The 23,029-nt window shown below is 31.2% G+C and overlaps 1 protein-coding gene across 1 annotated transcript in view; it reads right to left on the reverse strand.

The window, feature by feature from the left end:
* Nucleotides 1-23,029, reverse strand: part of Cad96Ca (tyrosine kinase receptor Cad96Ca) — a 157,565-nt gene that overhangs the window by 11,850 nt on the left and 122,686 nt on the right. The window contains exons 7-8 of the mRNA XM_085949207.1: nucleotides 21,233-21,415; nucleotides 409-548 (exon numbers count right to left, since the gene is read on the reverse strand). Of these exons, the coding sequence (XP_085805333.1) occupies nucleotides 409-548; nucleotides 21,233-21,415 (323 nt within the window). The remainder of the gene's footprint in view (nucleotides 1-408; nucleotides 549-21,232; nucleotides 21,416-23,029) is intronic.

Genomic DNA, 23,029 nt, shown 5'->3' on the forward strand with positions numbered 1-23,029 from the left:
CAGATTTATAATTTAATTAGACTGAGTAATTTACAAACCTCTACTTTGTGTAAGCCCATATAATCTTCTAGGATGGGATATGGCCAAAAAAATATATCACTAACTTTACCATAGCAAACCAAATTTAATGTGTAAAATATCTAAAATAATTGGTGCTTTTCATATTTTGTAAAAGAGTAAGTAATAATTTTGTTTTTAATCCGAGAAACAAAAAAATATTTGATTCAATTCTTTTTATGAACGAATACGACAAAATTTACTTAACAACCGCACTTAATATAGGTAAATACTTATGTAGTGAATATACTATAAATCTTGTACATTTGTCTAATATACAAACCTTTTTAGTTTCCTATATAATATATATTGATCATACCATTATAAGCACTTCTCTCTTTGAAATCATACCTGATAGGTAGCCGCCCTTCGCTTTTTCTCTCGTAGACTTGCGACGTGACGAGATCCCGTGCGAATCCAAAGTCTGCCACTTTGCAGACGTGATCTTCTGTTATCAAGATATTTCTAGCTGCCAAGTCTCGATGTATAATCTGAAATTAAAAGCAAAATCGTTATTACCTGAGCCTTATTTATCCATCCGAAATAGTTCTTTAAAATATACCTAGTATATGGGTTTTACATTTTAGTTTATTCATTTATAATTATTTTATTTTTTGAATTGCCGTAGTTATAATAAATACATAAATGAAATTGTTAATAGCTTGATTGAAATAGTAATTTATTCATTGGTCCAAGATAAAGCAATAATAATTAAATATATTTTTAAATAAAATTATGAATAGCTTTAGTAAAATATTAATTTATTCAATAATCCCTGTTTGGAACCAAATAAGGAATAATATGCAAATCGTCAGAAGCTACAACCCAGGAATGGCTTCCATCATATTGAAATTACTAACCCAAAAGGCGTTCATAGTAATTCGCAACTTTATTTTATTGATTTTGTCAAATATTTGTCACTGTCTGTAGTGTTAATTTTTTTTTAACTTCGTCACTGAATATCTTTTACTGCCACTCTATAATACATAAGAATTTTACCGATATTAAAAAACTAAAAATATTAGTGCAGATCAATAATGGAACAATGAAAACATTTTATTTTGAAAACATAAGTATGTATTTATGTAATGAGAAATTTGTGTATAAAAAATGAACCAAGGTGGAATTTCAATTATTTTAGGCTTAATAATTCGAAACTAGACCCAACAAAATCTAATGTTATGTTAATATTGAACTTTTTCTAGATATTATAATATATCAGCTAATTGAAATGTAAGGTAAAATATTTGTTACACATTATAATTGAGAATTAATAAAGCACATAATGTTTGATATCTCCCTCCCATTTCATTATCTAAGAATAATTTTGCAATAGCTGAAATTCAACAAAACCATTAAGTAAGTATATTATATGAGTTACATCAGTGGCGCACTCAGGATTTAATATTGAGGGGAGCCGAGGAGGAGAATGTAAATTAGTCCCATAGGCTCTTTTTCTTCTTCATATAATTACTATTTTTACATATTTTCACAATACACGGCGGCATATTTGTACAGTTTCTCCTAGTTTTGATTAAATTGGAGGCATAGTGGCGGTAACCATCGAGCGTGTCATCAGTGACTGGCGGATTGGAAGTGACTAACAGCGACCATGCTGGATATGTGCACCTAGTATACTAAAACATTACTCTACCCGCTACCCGCTTGGCTTAGAGAGCTACAATAATTATGCCGAATTCCACTAAAAAAAATGTTCTTTTGATTTAGACCACCACCGACTGTAGTGGGTGTAGTCATTCTTTTCGCCGAATGTTTATCATCGATTTTTGGTTTTTTAATATTGAGGTTCCAAAATATTAATTTAAAATGGTCAAAAAAAATGTGTGTGTACTTACGTACGCGCGTTAGAAGTTATACTTCTTTGGCGTAATAAAAACAAAACTTATGATAACTTAGATTCTTCGACTAGCTCTTAATTATCTTGTTAAATTACACACTCAAGAAAAAAGATCGCTTATTGGAACGCCGTTGGTTTATATCTATACACCTTACTATTACTAAATTATATAATTATTTATCGTTGTCTTTCTTTTTAAAGTAACAACTGCCACTATGACGTTTAATAGTTTGTTTATGTAAGGGATTGCAAATGGCCGACAATAATAAATTCGCTGCCTAGCCAACGGAACAATTCTAAACTATGATATTATAGATATAATATTATAAATATAAGATTAAAAGCAGTGTGAAACACTACATTATCGTTTTTCAAATTGTGTTTTAGTTCAAATTAAGGGTACCTACTTTATTTATTTTTTTTTAATTTTTAATATGTCTACTTCAATAATAGAGCTGTCTACTGTTGCTACTACTAATACTATGTGTTTATAATAATTAAGATAAGATATTATTATCAAAAAAATTGACGCCGTTCAAACAGAAGTCACTATCAGCATAACATTACAGATTTCTTTTTGGCGGCTCTCGTGGTGCAGTGCACAAGAAAACAACGCAAGTGTTCCATCACAGAGTTCTGAGTTTGATTCCCAGTGACATCAAAATATATTTACATAATCTAATATGTAAATTCCTCAAGCCTGTGAGTTTTACCAGTATTATTGAGCATCACGGCCTGTTGTGGTGTTTAATAAAAAAACAAAAAAAAAATGATAATATGATATTGAATAGATTTTCAAAAATATACGTTAAACAAAACAATGTTACTAAAACTTTACACAATACTAAAACTGCCATGAGGGATTAACTATGTCAAAATCATATTTTTTTCCACATCTTTATACATTCAAAGAATTTTATCTCAAAGTATGTTTCTTCTGATAGTGACTTTTTCCAGATGATATATATTTTTCATAATATTGTAGCATTTTAAGGTACTGATAGATAGTAATTTATTATAATATTGTCATAAATAACATCTTATAATCGCTTATAGTGATGATTTTTAGGGCGCTGCTACCGGAAAGATTTATGTTTCCCATGTGCACCATATACGAGTGTCGTTAAACCCTATGTGATAATTTATGGTTATAATAAAATTATATTTACGTACTAGAATACAGTATAGACTTAATCGAATTAATTTACTCTTAGCTTCAGTGTTAATTAGTATTTCTTAATTTATATGTGACTATAACCCATTATATATGTTTACATACATTAGGTACATGACAGTTTGTATACAGTATGGTGAGATTAAGTTTCTTAACTCGAGTTGTGTACATGTACGTGGAAAAATTTATATTGCCTGATTTACTTGCCACTGTCAATCCAGAAACGGTTTATTAAATCAATTCTGCCAGTACTTCTTTTCTTTGATAATAAAATTGTTCGAATTCGGTGAACAAATGAATTATATTTATTATTATTATTCTAATTAACTACCGTTCGGCTGCTAATTTTTTATTAATTTACTGAAAAAAGTATTTTAATTGTTTACACAATTTGAACCATCTTAAAAGCTAAGCCAGGCGAAATTTTAGAAACATTGGTATAAAAAAGAAAGCGTTTATTTTGTCAAACTCGGCACGATAAATACAAATATATTTTTACCAAATTTTAGCTCCATTTTAATACGAATATCGTGGGTCCAATCTTGGCAAGGTAATAGGGTAAAAAAGTTGTTTCTTTTCTTTATTTCTACAATTTCTAGTGCTTACGAAATATACCAAAATTTTAATACAATTGACAATAATTGACATATTTCCGTGACTAAACAAAATAAATATTACTATAATCTCAAGTTATTGAGCATGTTCCTGTACGCGGATTACACCAATCCTGGTTATTAATAAATTGTATAAATTACATATAAGTATATTAATTGAGTTAGCATTTACTTAGTAGAATTCCATTTTATAAGAAATGAAAATATAATTATTATTAAATTCTACGGGTATTTTAAAAATGTTTGTCGTAGTTCATGTTCGTATTCGTGTTCGTGTAGTATTAATTATATTACAATTAATAATAAGTATACAAAGTCATAATATTGTTTGAAAGAATAAGAAAATGTTCACTGTCTCTATCTATACGTATAGTATTTAAGCAAAGGCAAACGGCCTATCTGAATAGTCTTGATAATGGTGTTACAACCGAAATAGCTATCGACAAACTTTTTTTCAAAAACTTGTAGAATTTAATATTAATTATATTTTCGTTTCTTGTAAATATAAGTATTTATAATAATTAATAAATAAAAGTATAAAAAATACACGCTATTCGATTATTTTAGAAACACTTTTGCAAAAATGCAAGCATTTAATTACCAAAACTAAAAAAAAACTATTAATCATCTAAAATATTATATTAATTTATTGTTATTTATATTAAGAGTATTGGTATTATTCTAAAATATCATAAAAAAATTGGTACCAAGTTTGTAGTTAGTTAATTTGTGATGCATTTTCCCATTGCCTTTGTTTTCTTTTGACATAGATACTTAATTACACTAGAAAAAATAAATTCACAATGCGAATTGAAAATCGTTCACACGTCTAATAATTGTCACATAAATTCGCCATCTTGGCATAAAGAATAACAAATATTTACGATACTAAAAAATCCATTATAATACTTTTGAATAGGTACTTTTATTACTGTATATTAAATATTTCTATTAATGAATAAAAATAATTGATGAGAATTTTGTATTAGCACACGAGATTCAAATTGAGCCATCCGGAATTCGTATATCGGCATATCGTACGTATTTATCTTAATATTTTGAAACAAAATCGAAATAGTAACATCAATTATTGATTTGTCATCGAGCACTTTCACTAATATGCAGAATGCAAATAAATAATACGGAAAATTAATAGCTAGGTACCTACTCCTCTTCGGCTTCACTTTTATATGGTTAGCCTCCGTTCTCAAATAGGAAGGTTTTTTTTAACATTTTTTATCTCATTACGTATTTATAGGCTCAGAGATAAGAGAAACAATTCCGTATAATTGATAGCGCGATCGATCTAGAGAAACGAATTTGAAGTAGGTACGAAAAATTCGTAGTATTTTTTCCACTTCTTTAAGTCTTTTTGTCCAGTAATAGATAGAAATGGAAGGGTCTCATTTACAGTGTTTATGAAAGGATACTTTCTTTTGTTGAAAGTTTTCTGTTTCAAGACAAATTCCTACGGAGATTTAGTTTTATTAAAACGAACGGTTCTGTCACGTATAAATACTAACTTTAAAAAACTTAAGTAGATATTATTTTACTATGTAGTTTTTTGAAAAAATGCTGTAGAATAAAACACCTGTCCTGTCTATGTCAGCTTAAATAATAATAAAACTTTATATGTATATATCTATAAACTCTGTGTCCCAGGGGAAGTATATTCCAGTATACGCCCACATATTATTCAGTAAATATGACAAACAAAATCTGCTGTAATATTTTTTTTTTCATCTTTTACGATTCATAATTTCTATTTTTAAAAATCACAATTCAATACGTGTAGTAAATGAATTTTTGTATGCAAAAATGCATAAAACTAGTTGGTTTTAACAATTTTTTTCTAATTTTTTCAAACTAAAACAATATGCCGATAAAACCCTTTTTTTAATACGTATACCTAGGTAAAATAAAATTGGGCATATCATTTTATGGTGTCTGTTATTCATTATAGTAAAAAAAATCTTATGCTTATATAGTCATTACATGCGGTGTGAAATTACATATTAAATATTATGACGTATGAATTTGTTGTTTGATTTTGTTAACATATTATGTAGACCTGTCAATTTTTAAAAATCGGCGTTTAAATTTTATGAATAAATATTACAATTTGTTGGCTTTAATTATAAGTGCCTTTTCGATAAGACTTTTACTTTAGCAGTAAAATTATGATTATTTTCACATTACCTTCAGACGGCATTTTAATTTAGCAATAATTTAAAAACGTATCAAACATGTTGATTTCTTTTACCTTAAGAGTTCACGTTTTACATACATACGTGAACGTTGGTAGCACACATTGAACACTTTATGCTTAAGATACAATGGGAGGTTACTTTTGACGATGCTATTTCGACGCCTATATGCATTCCATGCCAGTTTGGTTGTGAGAGTAATCTCGTCAAACACAATATTACTAACTAACTAACTTACTAGGTAACTCAAAAGTCCAAATATTTCAGAAACGACACTTTACATATTTTGAAGTCCAGAGTTATTAATAAAGTTGACTTAAAAATAAAAAAATCTTACTACGTAGTACGAGAATTCCTTTTATATTAAAAAAAAAAATAAAACAATTTCACGTCAATCTTCCTATCTAAACTAATTGATAGAAAAAGTTTGTTAGTTTAGTAGGTAATAATCGTAAATTTCTCACTCAAAGTTTTACAACAATATACCCTATCTGTAAGGTATTTTAGTTATTCAGGGCGCCACTAAACTTTTAAAACTTAAAAGCCAATTTTAGACTTCAACTATTAAACTCACCTAGATAAGTTTAATTTTGCTGTATTTTTACCTTTATATAGTATTATTTCTAAAAAATCTTAAAATAAAAACATACTTTATGTTAACATACAAATTTAAGTGAATAATAATTTATTTGCCTTGTTAAAAAACCAATTTACGAACAAAGAGTACCTTTTTGTTTTTATAAAAGTAGCAATTATTTTTATAAAAGCATTTTTTTGTAAGTGTTGTTCTTTAAATATAACAAAATTATATTTAACCTCAACGTAAAATACAGTAAATACAGTACAATACCTACCTACAGTTTAATTATGAAACCTTGGTAATGTTTTGTACAATACACAGCAATAACGATATTTTATAATCATAATTCAATTCCCTAGCGTTGTTTGGATTAATTAATAATAAGTGATATTTATAGTGATAGTGAGTACCGTTGTCCAATATTCTACAATCTACATGTAAAACAAAAAATCTTCGAGTTATGTAAGTCAAAAGCCTAATATTTAAAGAACAAGGAATAAAATGAGTTTAACGCTTAGAGAACAAAGTAGTCAATTTAATAAAACGTATCATTTTTGTTAATGTTCGTGTCTGTCACTTATGAGGACCGTGACTTCTCTCAAATTTATTTTTATGTCTCTCCAACTATCCCTGCATTTCGTTATCTGCAAATCTAAGGTATTGAGAGACCCGTAGCATCATTCACTTAGTTAAACCACCATATAGGTGACCTCCCTCGTCAATATTCGTTGTTTCCGTTAAAGGCAAGCTTTCAAAATATATATACATGAGAAATAACTGCAAAACTCTTTAGATACATATTTTAGAGAGCCATTGTATTACGTTTTTTATTCACAATTTAGACATTAATTGTCGACCTTACCTTCCATGACATTTTAACATGGAACATGTTTTACTGATGGCCTCCAATGCAAAAGCGTTAAGAAAAATAGACCTAGAAAAACCTTGCCTCGATTACTTACGCGCGCCGATAATTTTTTATTTTACGTTCAGTACTTAGCCCAGCGGTCCCCAACCGGTGGTCCGTGAGAAAATTTTGGTGGTCCGCAGAGTACCTAATTTGAATATATTATTTGAAATTTTAGCCTTGTTATGTCGTCAATCCATATGCAATGTGTTAAAGAAGAAATAAATTGATAATCAAGTTTGCTATTCGGGATAAAATAAAATGCAAATACGAGCGACGACCACGCGATACTTTGACGGAAGTAACGTTGGTGTATTACAAAACTAAAAAACTAAACAATGTCATTATGCACTGAGAGATGCCCCTCGAGTGATCATATCGCGGCAGTATGATATGGGGGATGTGACAGAATACAAACGAAAAATGGTTACTTAACACTATCTTTTCTTCAACGTGGAGATTGATATTCTAGATGGAAACATTTCTTGAGTATTTACAACGCCATCGAAGATGCCATTTTAAATCGACGAAAAGAGTTTGAATGCGGCATAGATATTTATAAAACAATGGAATATTGTAAACAATAATTGTTTACCGAAACTGACGATCAAAATGAGGTTCAAGGACAACAAGACAATTACGCGAAAAGCAAACAAGTTTCGAACAACTTCTTGCAGTCTCTTTCGGCCAACAACGATGACATAAAATTACTGCGGATGTCAGACTGATCCTTCGGTATTCGAAAACGAGAGAATGTACGGTCGTCCGAAGAGGACTACCGAGAGATGAGAATGACAAATAAAGAGCAACGAGAGTTGATATTGGAAGCGATTCATAGAATGCACAACAATGCCGATTCGGAACCCCTTCAGATATTTTTAACTGGGCCTGCGGGTTGTGGAAAAACGTTCACAATAAAACTTTAGATGAAGACGTACAAGAGATTCAGTCAACACCATAATTATGCTTACAATTCATATTATGTTGCTTGTGCATCCACTGGTAAAGCGGCTACTGCTATCAATGGAACAACTACTGTACATTCGGCTTTTCGAATCTCGTTATCCAGAATGTTCAGAACGGATCACGGGTTATCTATAGAATCTTTGAATTCATTTCGCAGTGGAGTCAAAAACATCGATATCGTTTTCATAGTTATTATTGGAGCCGAGCTTTTTGAAATTCTCAATTCGCGGCTTCAACAAATTCGTATGGAATCCGATAAGGTTGATAATGAATCCGGCTCTCTCGACTACTCGTGGTGAGTCGTGCATCGATTTGTTCTTCGCTCGCCACATCGACAAAATTCATTTGTAAACTTCATTATTTCAGCTATCATAAACCCATATTGTCCATTACTTGTTCATAAATTTTAATTTTCATAAAAATTAAATTGTTTGGATCCTTTGGATTCGGTTACTTTCACAAATAAATTTTCTTTCGAATTTAGAAAACCAGCATTCAGAGATTCAGTAGGCAGAAAATCAGATATTCGGCAGCCAACACGCTAAAGCATGTTCCTTGTTTCATCAGGGCTTAATACTTTGGACGCTGAAGACGCACCTGGCGCATAATGACCAGGCGGCCGATCGATGAATTGACGTGCATTTCAAATATGGTAATTAAAAAAATCATTATCTAGTTAGTAGCGAATAAGTTATTAATGAAAAATTAATAACAGATCTCAGTAAAATTAACTTCACTTTACGTATTTTGTAGACCAGAGGTCATTATTAAAATTAATATGGATACACCATTTTAATTGGTTGTTGAAATAAAGTGGAAAATTTTTCTGTGGCTCACTCGGTAAAAATAATTAGTTACGTCATGTTTATGCCTATTGCTTTTACCGGGATTAAATGAGCAAATGTAACCACATTGTAAATTGTATGATGTTGTTAACTTGAATCGGGCTACTAAGTGCTTAGTGTTAATTAAAATCAAAATAAAGGCAGTATGTGATACTCATTTCAATTTATTTATTAATTATCACAACCAGTTCAGGCTTCAATGCGACATTGTCAACTTACCGTTGACAAGTCTTATTATAGCGGATGAAACTCATCTTGGTGATTAATCAACAATGTGGAATTAGTAGGTACCTAGTACCTAATACGTATTGTGTTTTTTTTATATATATTTAATGTATTTTTACTTAGAATTGACTGGTATACAAGTGGAGCAAAAATACGATGGACCAATTTAACATTGAACGTACGCAGATGAAATTTCTTCTTAATTCGCAGGACATTGGAAAGTAAATGTGCTTGTTATTACGGTTGCACTTTTTGACTGTACTTATAATATGCCATTGCATCGCTTTCTTATTATTTAGCATTACTGTGTCTTGATTTCTGACTAAACTATCAATCCGCACGTCCGTCGTTTTAACCCCTATGGTAATTTATTTTATTTATTCTTTACTGAAATATTTTTTTAAAATACTATTATTTGTATTAAAGCTTTCATAAATCTTAATTTACTATTATTATGGGTTTGTAGAAAAAAATATACTTACTTCGTAATATGTTATTTTTAAGATTTTAATAAAGACTTAATAATAATTAGTATTAAATGTAAATTAGTCAATATATATATATATGCACATTATTTTATGTAGAAATAATATGTCCACTTTATAGAAAAAATTGTCGTATCATCGCATAAAAAATAAAAGTTGCCATTATGTAAAAGAAATACAAAATAACCTAATTATTAATAATGGTTTTTGTTTTAATTTAAGATTTTGTGTGTTCTATTTTTTTATTAAGATACGAAGTCTCATTTGAGACTTATATAGTTTTACGTTTATATAGTTATCTAACATACACTGTTATTACATAAATATTATCATCAACTAAAGACATCACGATGCCGCGATAGTACAAATATGGTTTTAGCTGGTAACGCGTTCTCCATTCATCATGACGCTCCATCTTTAACTCTGCAATCTTTTTTTTTGTTTAATATTGAAGAAACTTCATCAGACATTCGGGCATTCTTTTCTTCGTGGGTCACTTCCGTTTGACGTTATATTCACCCGCAGAGATAGATAATTTGACGTAATATGTTTAACTCAATAATTTTTGTGACTTTTATTACGTCAAGTAAATGAATAACCCATGACCACGCTGCTAAATACCGTGTCTTGATTCTATTATTATTCTTTTCCTCAAAAATTTTGCCAACTACCATGGCAATGTGATAACTCTATCTTAACCTGTCCTCTTTAGGAGTACCTAGGAAAAAAAGTATGAATATATATATATATTTATAAATGGTTTGCTGGTAAACATTATTTATTATATTACTGTTTTGTAGTAGTTAGTTAAAGTATTTCTCAACCAATAATGGACTAACCATACCTTTTTAAGATTGATCAATATTTAAAAATATTGTTTAATAATTATACACGATGATATTAGTACCTATGTAGTTCCATGAGCTTTTAAAAATATCGTGGTGATATCTTTAGCATTAGAGTGGAAACGTACTTTAGTATACGACCTGCCTTTTATTTATATCAGTTAACATCAAAACTCAGGGCGAATACTGATTTTCCCATATTTAAAGGTAGACCCTCTTGTGGAAAGCTACGCCTGAGAATTCGGACTAAGTATTGACTCGTGTAATATGGTTTTCCCTAGGACTTTGAAAAACAGTGACACGTGCCGTGCATTTGGGAAGTTATTAACGTTGATGTCCAAAATAAAAAGGAGGACGATTCGCAATATAATTTATATTATAGTAGGAATACTATTTTATTTTAGAAGTAATATAATACTGATATATATTATGTTAATAGTACAAAAAACATCTGCAACAGATAATGAATACTTTCACCTTGTCATAAATGTAAAATTATTTAACAAAAAATTCTAATTGAAAAAATATTGTTAGTATAAAATATTAAGAAGGTATTGCTACCAAAATGATAATACATCGATGAGACTTAGATATTGAGACATAATTTATTATGAAGAATATAACATGACCAAAACATGTTTGGTTAAATTTTAAAGTGCGCACTATTTGCAAATAGTACACAAATTTTCAGAAAGACGGCATTCGATTGGGCGAGACAAGCATCCGAGAACCTCAGTTGATCACCTTAAAGGGCCGCTGAAAAGCTCGACATTCAAATATAATTTAGTATAAAAAGGACCTCGGCGTCGTAAGTACGTTAATTTAAATCGACCTTTTCGCAAAAATCACTAATCATCGGAGATGTTATTTCAAGAAATATTATTATTATTTTTGATATTGTCTGCCGCTGAATAATATTGTTATTTTATAAACACCTGCAAAATATACGCCGATCAGAAAAGAGGGCTGTCAAAATAATATTATGTAATATAATATTTTTAAAATGTTAATTTCATCATAGTTTTTAATCAAACCTGTGCAAGTACGTACTGATAACTTGGGTGGATTTTGTAGCAAACATACTATTGATATATATACGGGTATATTATCATTATAACCCAATTCAAATTGAACATAGGTTGATACTTAAATACTATTATAGTATGTTTATGATTTCGAGAAAATAATACGATGGTATAATTAATCCATATCAATTATTTGAAAACATTACATTCGCACTTTGAAATATAACATCAAAATGTGTATATACTTATCTAAATGACGAATGACATTCATGAGTGAGCATGGCTGAAAGCTTGGAAATGTGTTTTTTTCTATTTCAAAATCTTTTAATTGTGTATTATTTTATTACAGACTCAAGGCCAACTTCATATAACTAATAAAAAATTCTGTTTGTTTCTACAAATAAAAAAATACAGGAAGGAAGATGTGTACAAATCACGGCAATCAGAAAGGCCGGCAAATATGGCCGACAATGCGTGATACACAAACATAAAATACCCAAAATTACAAACATATTCGAAGTTTGCCGCACACGTACAGACCACGTGATATTTGTTTACGCAAAATCGTCGCTTTTCAAAATGGCAAATTTGATTGCCAGATTTTACTGCGATGAATCAGTATGTTTCTTTTTGTCTTTTTTTATTCGTAGGTTTGTTTACTATGTACACCGAGAAATTTCCATTTATAAAATCGGAAACGATTTTTACAGAAGAGTTTTGGAATATAATGCAACCAAAACTGGAAAAAATTCTATCATGGGTGTTGACTTCCTGAATTAGTTAATCCCAGGTCCATGCCACTACGTGAACCACAGTGGGTATTAAGCCATTTCCACACTGGCAACAAGTTGCTGGCAACCTAATTAAATTTTACGATACTTACCATAATTGCTTAAGAAATTTTACGATCGTAGTATATTCTTGGGTTTTCACCGTGTCTCCTTCTTCCTTCTTTACTCGACGTTTCGGGCTCGTTGCAGAGGCCATTATCAAGAGATATGTTTTATGATGAAATGTAGTGTATGTATGTGAATGTAAACGTTGCTCTAAGAAAGTCAAAAGGAATCCGATTATCTAAGAGCAAACGTTGTTCAGAGTAATCTGTCAATCATTACGACCGGAGATACTGGCTCGAATATTAGATTTTGCTGATAGTGCCGGAAGCCATGACGTTTTTAATCGTAATCCATCATCCCTATTAATGTTTTCAGGGTTTCTGTGGATTTCAATGGCCTCCTTTACCAATCGTGCGAAATATCCTTTATTCCGACCCAATATCTTGGTCTCGAAGTCAAATTTGTGCCCTGTATCCATCGAGTGCTCGGCAATTGCCGACATCGTGTAATGTTAAAAGTCTTAAACATTACACGATGTCGGCAATTGCCGAGCACTCGATGGATACAGGGCACAAATTTGACTTCGAGACCAAGATATTGGGTCGGAATAAAGGATATTTCGCACGATTGGTAAAGGAGGCCATTGAAATCCACAGAAACCCTGAAAACATTAATAGGGATGATGGATTACGATTAAAAACGTCATGGCTTCCGGCACTATCAGCAAAATCTAATATTCGAGCCAGTATCTCCGGTCGTAATGATTGACAGATTACTCTGAACAACGTTTGCTCTTAGATAATCGGATTCCTTTTGACTTTCTTAGAGCAACGTTTACATTCACATACATACACTACATTTCATCATAAAACATATCTCTTGATAATGGCCTCTGCAACGAGCCCGAAACGTCGAGTAAAGAAGGAAGAAGGAGACACGGTGAAAACCCAAGAATATACTACGATAAAAAACAACCGTGAAAGCCTCAAACATTATATAAATTTTACGATAATCATCATAATTATCGTAAAATCTAACGAGGTTGCCAGCAACTTAATTTGTTTCCAGTGTGGACCCGGCATTAGATGAACAAAACTTAAATAATATATATTATAAATAAAAAATTAAAATTAAAAATATTTATGATTTATGTCTTCGACAGCCCTGATGAAACATGAGTCGGATCGAGTCATAGAGCAAATTTATTGACACACACAACATTGACACGACCTTTTTATATTAACTAGTAGACCAGATATTATGGACTACATGTTAAAAAATCATATTTTCAATTTTCAAGGCCAATTCTGTAGAACGTCCCCTTAAATCAGTTGGAGATTGCTGTTTTTGAAAGCTAAGTTTAAGCACGAAATTTTTTTAACATGTGAATACGTGTAAGAAATAAGGCTCTAAGTACCAAAAAGTAGTATTGCCTGTAGTTACAAAATACCGAGTCATTGCAGTAAAATTTCATGAAGCAGACCTTTTGAAAAATGTAGTTTTACAGTGTGAAGCAATCACGGCAGCTTCTATAATTTTAGGTTTTAAGAACTCGCAAGTGTCAACACACCATCGTCAGCTATTTTATATTGAATGCCATTGACCACTACAGTGCTACTTACACCATTATAAATAAAACACGCCAACGGACTTACAACGTCGACAGGTTTAATTATTTTGCTGTATTTTTTTGATTTGCTTGAGGCACTTAGACTATAGTTGAAGTTATTGGCGTTGGTATGTAGAACATTTTTCTATAAAAATGTCAGTTTTTATGTTTTTGGTACTTAGCGCCTTAATTAATACACATATTCATGTAAAGCCATACCATTCAATTTTGTTACTCGGTGGTTAGGAAAGATAGGTATTTCTCGTTTCTAGCACCATCACATCTTTTGTAATTAAGTTTAAGTAACGATATGATATATTATTATATATTTTTTAAATACTTCCTACATATTTAACAATTTTGGTATCGAATATTATTAGCATTAACAACAAAATTTTTGAAATTAATATTAGTTTCAAAATAAAAAAAACTGATATTTTCAATAGCGAATCCACCTTGGCTAATGATGGTGATATAATTATCATTCAAATATTTGTAATGGTGAGTTTTCCTGGTTTTGTATTTAATTGCCAGTTTTCTAATCGCCTCATAAGATATTTCTAGGGAAATACTCACTTACTTACTTCACCATGTTTGATCCTCGAGAGGATCATATGAGTCTTCACGGAGTGGACGTTGTATTAACAAATTTTTCTACGAAAAATGGATGTTAGCCACTAGTTAATTAAAAAAAAATTATGTATTTTTCACACCTGGGATTCGAATCTGGGAGCCACGATATTATAAATTGACGCTTAAGCCGCTCGACCTTCGTGAGCACTCACATTTAAAAACCATATAATAATAATTGAGAAATATTGGCTATTCATAACATATAGGTACTTGTGAAAGATACTCTTTAGAGTTTATTTTCAAAAAACGAAGAAAAAATAGCAAACTTCTAAGTCGTGCCTATAAAACGCCCAGATTTCATATATCCAATGAACCGTGATTTTAGAGCATAGTGCTCTTCAAACGCTGGAAACTCGTTTTACGTTAAGTAGATATCCTATCCGTATAATACCAAAGGCAAAGAAGAAGTAGAGTATTGGCTTGTCTGCGGATTAGTTGGAGATGGCTGGTGGTGGGAACCGAGGAAAAATCTCGCCGCAGGATGTGTGGGTAATCCTTTTGGGACGTAAGGGTTGACCGACTTCGAATACTTCTTACACGAGCGTGCGTGTTAAGGGAAAATGTCACTGCACTGTGCCGACTTTAATTAATTTAATACACAGAAATCAATAGCCAATATTATAACGTAATTTGATGAGCATTTCACGTAAGAAGCACTACTTAAAGTTATCGTAATTAAATAAGATGCCCGCAGCTTAATTGCAAAGAACACTAATGCAAATCTAGTGGTTAGATTTTTAATTTCCGTCGGGTGTCGTATTTTTTTTCTAAAATGGATTTGTTTCTAGTATGTAAATATATGCATGAGATGTTTTAAAATTATGTATGGTCAATATTGCACGGTGGCCACGCGGGTTAATACTTTGGACGCTGAAGACACACCTGGCGCGTAATGACCTGGCAGCCGATTGATGTAATTAACGTGCATTTTAAAGGTGGTAATTAAAAAGTCATTATCTGGTCAGCAGCGAATGAATTAAGCGTTGGACTATAACGCCGTGGGTCCCAAGTTCGAATCCTGAGTATGGCAAGTAGGTGCATAATAACTATATTGTTTTTCAATTTGTGTGTGGGTCAGGGTATGGACCTAATAGGTTGAGTAAGTGGCTGACATCCATTTCGCATAAAAAACAAAATCTGTTAATACAAACCTCTACTCTGTGGAGACCCATATGCTTCTATTAGAATTTTGGACATGGTCGAAAAAAACAGATTTACAAAAAATATATAAAATGGATACATTCTCGAATCTTGTGAATTATTCATTGAATAAAAGTAGTGGTTTATAAATTATTATAGAGTTAGTTAAAGGATTTACTTTAGTTAGTAAGTTGGTTAAAAACATTAGGTACTGTACAAACATTAATTACATGATTCTATATTTCAAAAGCATAATCCTAAGTGGAAAGTCAAAATATCATATTTACTTCTTGGCATATCGGCTTTCACACAGTACATATAAGTTGTATTACCAAAATTAACCTAATGGTTGTTTGCTATTCGCCCATCTGATTGATTCCTTATACATTAAAGTGAAAAATATTCATTTAATCTCCCGTTGGATCAAACCCACAACCCACAGCTCCGGATGATTTATATAAATATGACCATTCTACCCACTAAGGCAATGTGGGGGCTAAATTAACTTTAGTACATTAAATTCCAAAATTTGTTAAATTTAAGATAATTATAATATTATTTTTGCAATAATATTAATTATCTTTACACTAATGAAAAAATTCGTAATAAAAAATAATTATGCAGATTTTTAATATAATTTAGCTTATAGTTGATTAATTAAAAATAAAGGTTCAATAAAAATAAGTATTTAAAAAAAATTGGTTGGTTCGAAGAGAAGTGGGTACCATATTTAAAAATTGAATTGTAGAATATTGTTATGGTTTTGAGACAAAGTAAGGTATATTTTTGAAGTAGAATTAGCACAAATAACTTTGTTTCAAAAGTATTATACTGAAGTTCTACCACGTAAACACTAGTTCAATTAAAAGATTATTGGTGTTATTTTTATTCAATTCAACTTGAAATTTATTTTCTTTTGTATGCTCTGTTTCTTCAAAAAAACTCCACTGTGAGACTTGTAATATTCGTGTTGTGTTGTACGCAGCTTTCTAGGATAGTGCTCAGATTTACGGCAAGGCCAAAACAGGTGTGAAAACCATACAGGTGAGCCTTATCATCGCATCGTAAAATAATAATATTATGTTGTATAGTAATCTATTAACACACAATACAATATAAACATACTTTTTTATTTTATTATTATGTTTATGTATTATTGTACATATTATTATCATTCTTTTATTTTATTATTTTAGAGTACCCAATATCTCACTGACAATATCTAGGTACCTATATAATAATACTATATTTGGGTACATCTAAAGAATTCTACAAGTTTTTTTTTGCTGGAAAAATTGGAAATAATTCTAGCGATTAGTGTGAGGTACGAGTAATATAATTATATAATTGTGCGCGCACCATTTACATGGTCAATGAAATTTGCACGAGACGGATAACCTGCAAATCTTCTATTAAATTTTAATCGGATAATAAATAAATAGTTTTAATACTGTTTACCTGTTTCCGATCTGGAAAATTATTTTTAATATTAAATTTTTGCAGGATATAATAAAATGGAATAAAATAAAAATTATCGATGTTTTTTCCCTGCGTTCCGCACTGAAATGGCACTTTACCATGTTCAACTATAATAATATCTACTTCAAGTCTTCAAATATAAAATACAAACTTCAAGTTTATTAAAAAAAGTTTATTTGAATTATTGACAAAAAAAACTATTTGTAGGTAGATAAGGATCAGTAAAATAAGGTCCAAAAAAATCTCTTCTTATGTATGAATATTGAATTACAAAAGATTTTCATGTCCTAACCAAATGTCAAGTATTACTTATCCGTGCACGAGATAAGTGCCCCAAACGATATTCTTTGGAAAAAATACCGAGCCTTTTTTACTTATACTGTATAATATATGGGTACAAAAAATAACTTATAAGCTCATATTCATGTTTTTTCAATCTGTAGAAAAGTTTTTATTTGTGATTTATGGAAGCTAAATAAACTTGTATGATGTGTAATGTGTTATGTGTGATTTTGATTGACAAGTCAATAAAAATGTTTTATTCCTCTATACGTATGATCACAAAAAAATCTTTCTCAATCACACTTTTATGTTTCATTTAAACACATGTTTAGCATTGTGAATTTACTCTGAGTAAATAAAAGTAGTATGTGTACCAAAATCAAAATATCAAAGATCTTATTTATGTGCGGTTTATGGATACTAAATTGGTTGTATATACTTAGTGTAGGAAATCAATGATGCGAAAGGAGGTCACACCAATCACATATAGGTGGTTTATTAATTTAAAATTAAAATTTAATTAACAAATTAGGTGAGAATGCGTTTGTGTCAAAATTATATTTAAATTGAAATGTGTAAATATGTACGTCAATATTATACAAAGGTACCTTTATTTGTAATATATTAATAAATTACATTCCTCGAAATGCCAACTTCAAATATATCTCCTGAATTGGGATTGATCCTTTGTTCAACATATTATTATAGTCTACGATACAGCATGGTAATTGCTTTGTAGAACATTTTGCTAATAATAAACATATGTTACAGCGAGAAACATTTAAATACGGACTATTGTGGAAACAACGAAAATATTATTTATGATTATTTACCATTATTAACATTTTTAGTTTTGACAAAACTGTGTATCATTTAATATAGATATTATAAATAAATATAGAAACAAGTAGGTATCTTAATTATAAGATTTCTAATCGGATGGCCAAATGCAATATCAATATTCAAATAATTTAAAATAAATATTGATGCAGATATTATAAAGTAAAAATATGGTAGCGAATATTAACAAAATTACAGACTACGCCTCGGACATATTTATAGTGGACGTCATTTGGTAAGTACAACCGGAAATTGATGACACTCAGTATGCGGGTACACTAAGCGCTTAACGTCAGCGGATAGCAGAGCCAGTCCAAAAAACAAAATTTTTCTTTCTTAACTTTCTTCTTTATGCACTACGGTGCATGGTTACAGCATCAGTCCCGTGCGGCTCCGTCTCGGGACGGAATGAGAACTTAAAATCACTTCTTTCAGACACATTTAAAGCGTCATAGAAAGTGGCCGTGCATATCCACGGCTGTGCATATATGACGGGTGGTGGTAGGCACTTTAACGTATGTTCTATTAGTAACAATAATAATATATTCATACACGTGTTATCTTTTTAAAGTAAATGGGTAACATTTCTAGTAATCTTTACACGATTTAAGAATTAATACCCCCGTCGCCATCACAAAACAAATTGACGTGTTCCTAGCTCGACATTCTCTCCCCAAATGGCAGCGAGTCCAAAATTTAGTCGCACCTATAGTTAAAAATTATTTGCCGTTTCACTGATGTATCGCCTTAAAATCGTCAAAAGTAATGAAAAGAGCTTGAAGAGGCATTCGTCCAGCAGTGTATTGATATCGATTATAGACTGATAATAATAATGAATCACTACCCTTAAAGGTTAGGAAACTCAAAACAAATGAAGAAAATTGTTGTTGAATTATATTGGAAAAAATTTGGAGAATATTGGTAAAAAATATAAAAATATAGATGACATTGTTACAACACGAAAGTAGACCCCTCCAAATCAACCTACCCCACATTACACTCTTAATCAAACTTAATGAAGTGGGAATAAAGCATCAGTAGTTTTATTTCGCCTGTGAATGTCTCAGGAGCAGATACTTAAGACTAAGGTCATAAAGCACTCAAGTGTGCTTTGACTAATTTTACTGTGAGACATTCTAATAAAAATTTACCATGGGGGAGAATAGAACGGTGAACTAAAAACCAATAAAATATGACTTTACTTAATAAATATATATAATTCAAAAAACAAAGCTAAAACAATACTGACAGTCAAAACTATGCGGAGAGATCTTCATGTCCTCAGTAAGACATCGCATTTTTTTTGAAACAATAAAGTTGGCCTTTTTGTGGCATCAAGTCTGACGGTCTGGTGGGCCCATCAGCTGGTTGGACCGACTTGAGTATCTCTTTCCTTCTTGTACATATTTTTAGAGATTTCCAGGGCATATTATAAGAAGAATTTTGTTGGTAACTTTCGCTTTGATGCTGAAAAACTATCACAGAGGAAATGGAGCGGCATCAAACAACTGGCAGCAAAAGTGGCATGACTTCACCAAGGGCATAAACATATAATTGCTTTTTCCTTATGTGCAATGGCGATTGGAGATAGCCGCTTTTACTCCTAACTACTATTTATACTGCCCTAATGCCCTGCAATAATATGTGAGTAACTTTCTACTGAATATTTTTTTTGTTTAAAAATGTTTCTGTTATTTTGAGAACGGTAATCCAAAAGAGTTGTTAAAAACAAAACTTTAAGTACACTTATAAAAAATATATCATCGTTAAAAAACCACATCCATACTTACGCATGTAGGCTTTTTTCGCATTTCAATGAAATCAGCAAAATACGCAAACCATACCACACCCGCCTGGGAAACTTTGCTAAGCAGGCAAAAGGAAAAATCTCGCATAAAAAGACAAAAGGTAAAGAGCGCAATTTTTAAGCCGTGCACTTTACGTGGAAACTTTTTAACACCAGTATGTATAATAATATAAAGATACTTGTTCTTCTTATTTACGTAGGTAAGGTATTTAATAAAATTGTGAATGTTAAAAACCAAATGTATTATATTGTATACTAATAAATTAATGTATGTTCAAAGACCTGATACAAATAATTATATAACGTTTACCTTGATTTGTAAAAAAATCCTCTTATTAGCTGGTTTTTCCAACAATTTTTTTTCCTATTAAAATCTTATCTAGACGTCTATTTTCAGTGACAATATTGAAATAGTCCGTGGTACATACTTTCGCCACCCCTATTATAATACATTGATCGCTAATTACTTGTGCATTAATTAGTATTATTTTCGTTTGCTTTAATTGCCACTGATACGTCCTGGCTGGGTACATTATTTTCAATGATACCACAATATCTAGAAAAGTAACATTCTGTATTACATAATTTGAAATAAATATAATTGTATTATTATGCGGAAAATGTAGAAAAATAATCTTAAACTTTACTCACATCGTTATCCGAGCGGTGATTTTTTTCTGATTAAACTATCATGAACTAAGTTGTTATTTCAAATCCGTCACCGTTTTTATCAACTTACGTTAATTAATATTTATGTATACCTATTATGTATATTAATAATTGTTTATTCTAAAATTTACGAGATTTAAAATACTCACCCCTTTAGAAGAAAGATAATCCATTCCTTTGGCAACTTGGTAAACATACGAAGTGAGATCACGTGACGTGAGGGTATCGCTTCCTGCATGAACGTTTCCGTAATGACGCTCAGCTCTAGATGCTCTAAGGAACGCTTGGAGTTTTCCAAGGCTTATGTATTCCATGATCACGAAAACTGGCTCCTGGAAAAAAATAATATTTTAATATACGCCGTATTGATTTTAGTTAAGGTGAAGTGCTACGCAGCCACGCACTTTCCACTGATGTGGGACCTGCGTACCTATTTCTTAATGCCAAGAGTGAAGCAAAATCATGGACAAGGCTGCCGATGTCTAAATTATTTTGGTCACGATCCTCATTTAGACAAAGAAGAAAGGAAATATTACAACCAAAAAGTTGCTTAATGTTGTTTAAGTATATTATGCAAAAGATTTGTAAATCATTGATAGAATTGCTATAATAGTCAATAAAAAGATTGTATAATTTTCACTTAATTATTAAATATAATATAATATTATGACATTAAATAACACGTGTTGAAGAAAAGAACAAGAGAATACCGCCAACGAACAAATTCTCAATCACCATATTATAATTAAAGTACGTATTACAAAATACTTGATAATATTGTATTCACTTTATCACATACACTTCGTAAACCTAGCCGTAACATAAGAGCTTGTACAAATGACGCGTATCTCAACGCGATTCGCCGCGAGAGCATGTGGACATCTCAATGACGTAACCTGGATCTCGACTGCGCGCGAGAAGTGACACGCAAGGATTATATGTGGACGGCTTAATGAGGTCACATGTATCTGGAATATGCGCGTATCACAATTGAGTTGTCGGGGTTTCTTATTGCACTCGCGTTTGTTATGTATGCCGATTCAAAAATGGATTACGTCACCTAGCTTGTTCACTGCCAAATGAAACGCGCTATTTGGGCGGAGCAAATTTTTGGTACTTAGCGTGCTTGCGTGCTTGCGTGCGTACTTGAGCGTAAAACGCGGTGAGATACGCGCCATCTGTACAAGGTCTTACTCTGCAAAATGAATACGCCTTGATCATTTTCAAAAGAAAAACCCTATACCAGGGGTGGCGAACCTATGGTATGCGAGATGAATTTGCACGGCACGTGAACGAAAACATATAAAAAAATTCAAAAAAGATGTACAAATGAATATTATACTTACCTACATATAAAAAAATAATGACGACATTTGAGAAAATTGTGCAACTTGCGGCCCGCGGCGAAAATATATACCTAAAAGCACGACTCTTTGGCACGTCAGACAGTCGAAAAATATTTTTTTGGGAAATGTTGGCACGCGTATGCAAAAAGGTTCGCCAACCCTGCCTTATACTCTATCTATCGGCCAGTCAGTAATGGCAGTAATTGGAGGTAGGTACTTAAATATAAAATACTGAGTTCTACTATCTGTGTGAAAATCTTAGCGTTGTTATATTAATTAAAATAAAATTCCAAGGTCATGTGTGCTATAAATACGACAATGCACAGTACAAATTGAGTATTATTGATCAATCCATAAGGAACAAACGAGAAAGGGCGGGGTACTATTTCATTAGCCAGCTGGTAGGTGATACCAAATACTTGAGGTAACTCATTGAAAAACATCTACATGAAGATATATTAGATTGGAATAGGTGGACGGAGTTTTTTTAAGGAACTCATGACCCATCGCATGTCGTCGGGCACCTGATAATTATGACGAAATTTGTTCATACATAGTAGGTATGTGAATTGAAATATCGACTGAAAATAAATATTTGAT

Source organism: Rhyacophila brunnea, unplaced genomic scaffold (genome assembly GCF_057557595.1).
Source record: "Rhyacophila brunnea isolate RB1 unplaced genomic scaffold, BYU_Rbru_1.0 scaffold_10, whole genome shotgun sequence".
NCBI lineage: Eukaryota > Metazoa > Arthropoda > Insecta > Trichoptera > Rhyacophilidae > Rhyacophila > Rhyacophila brunnea.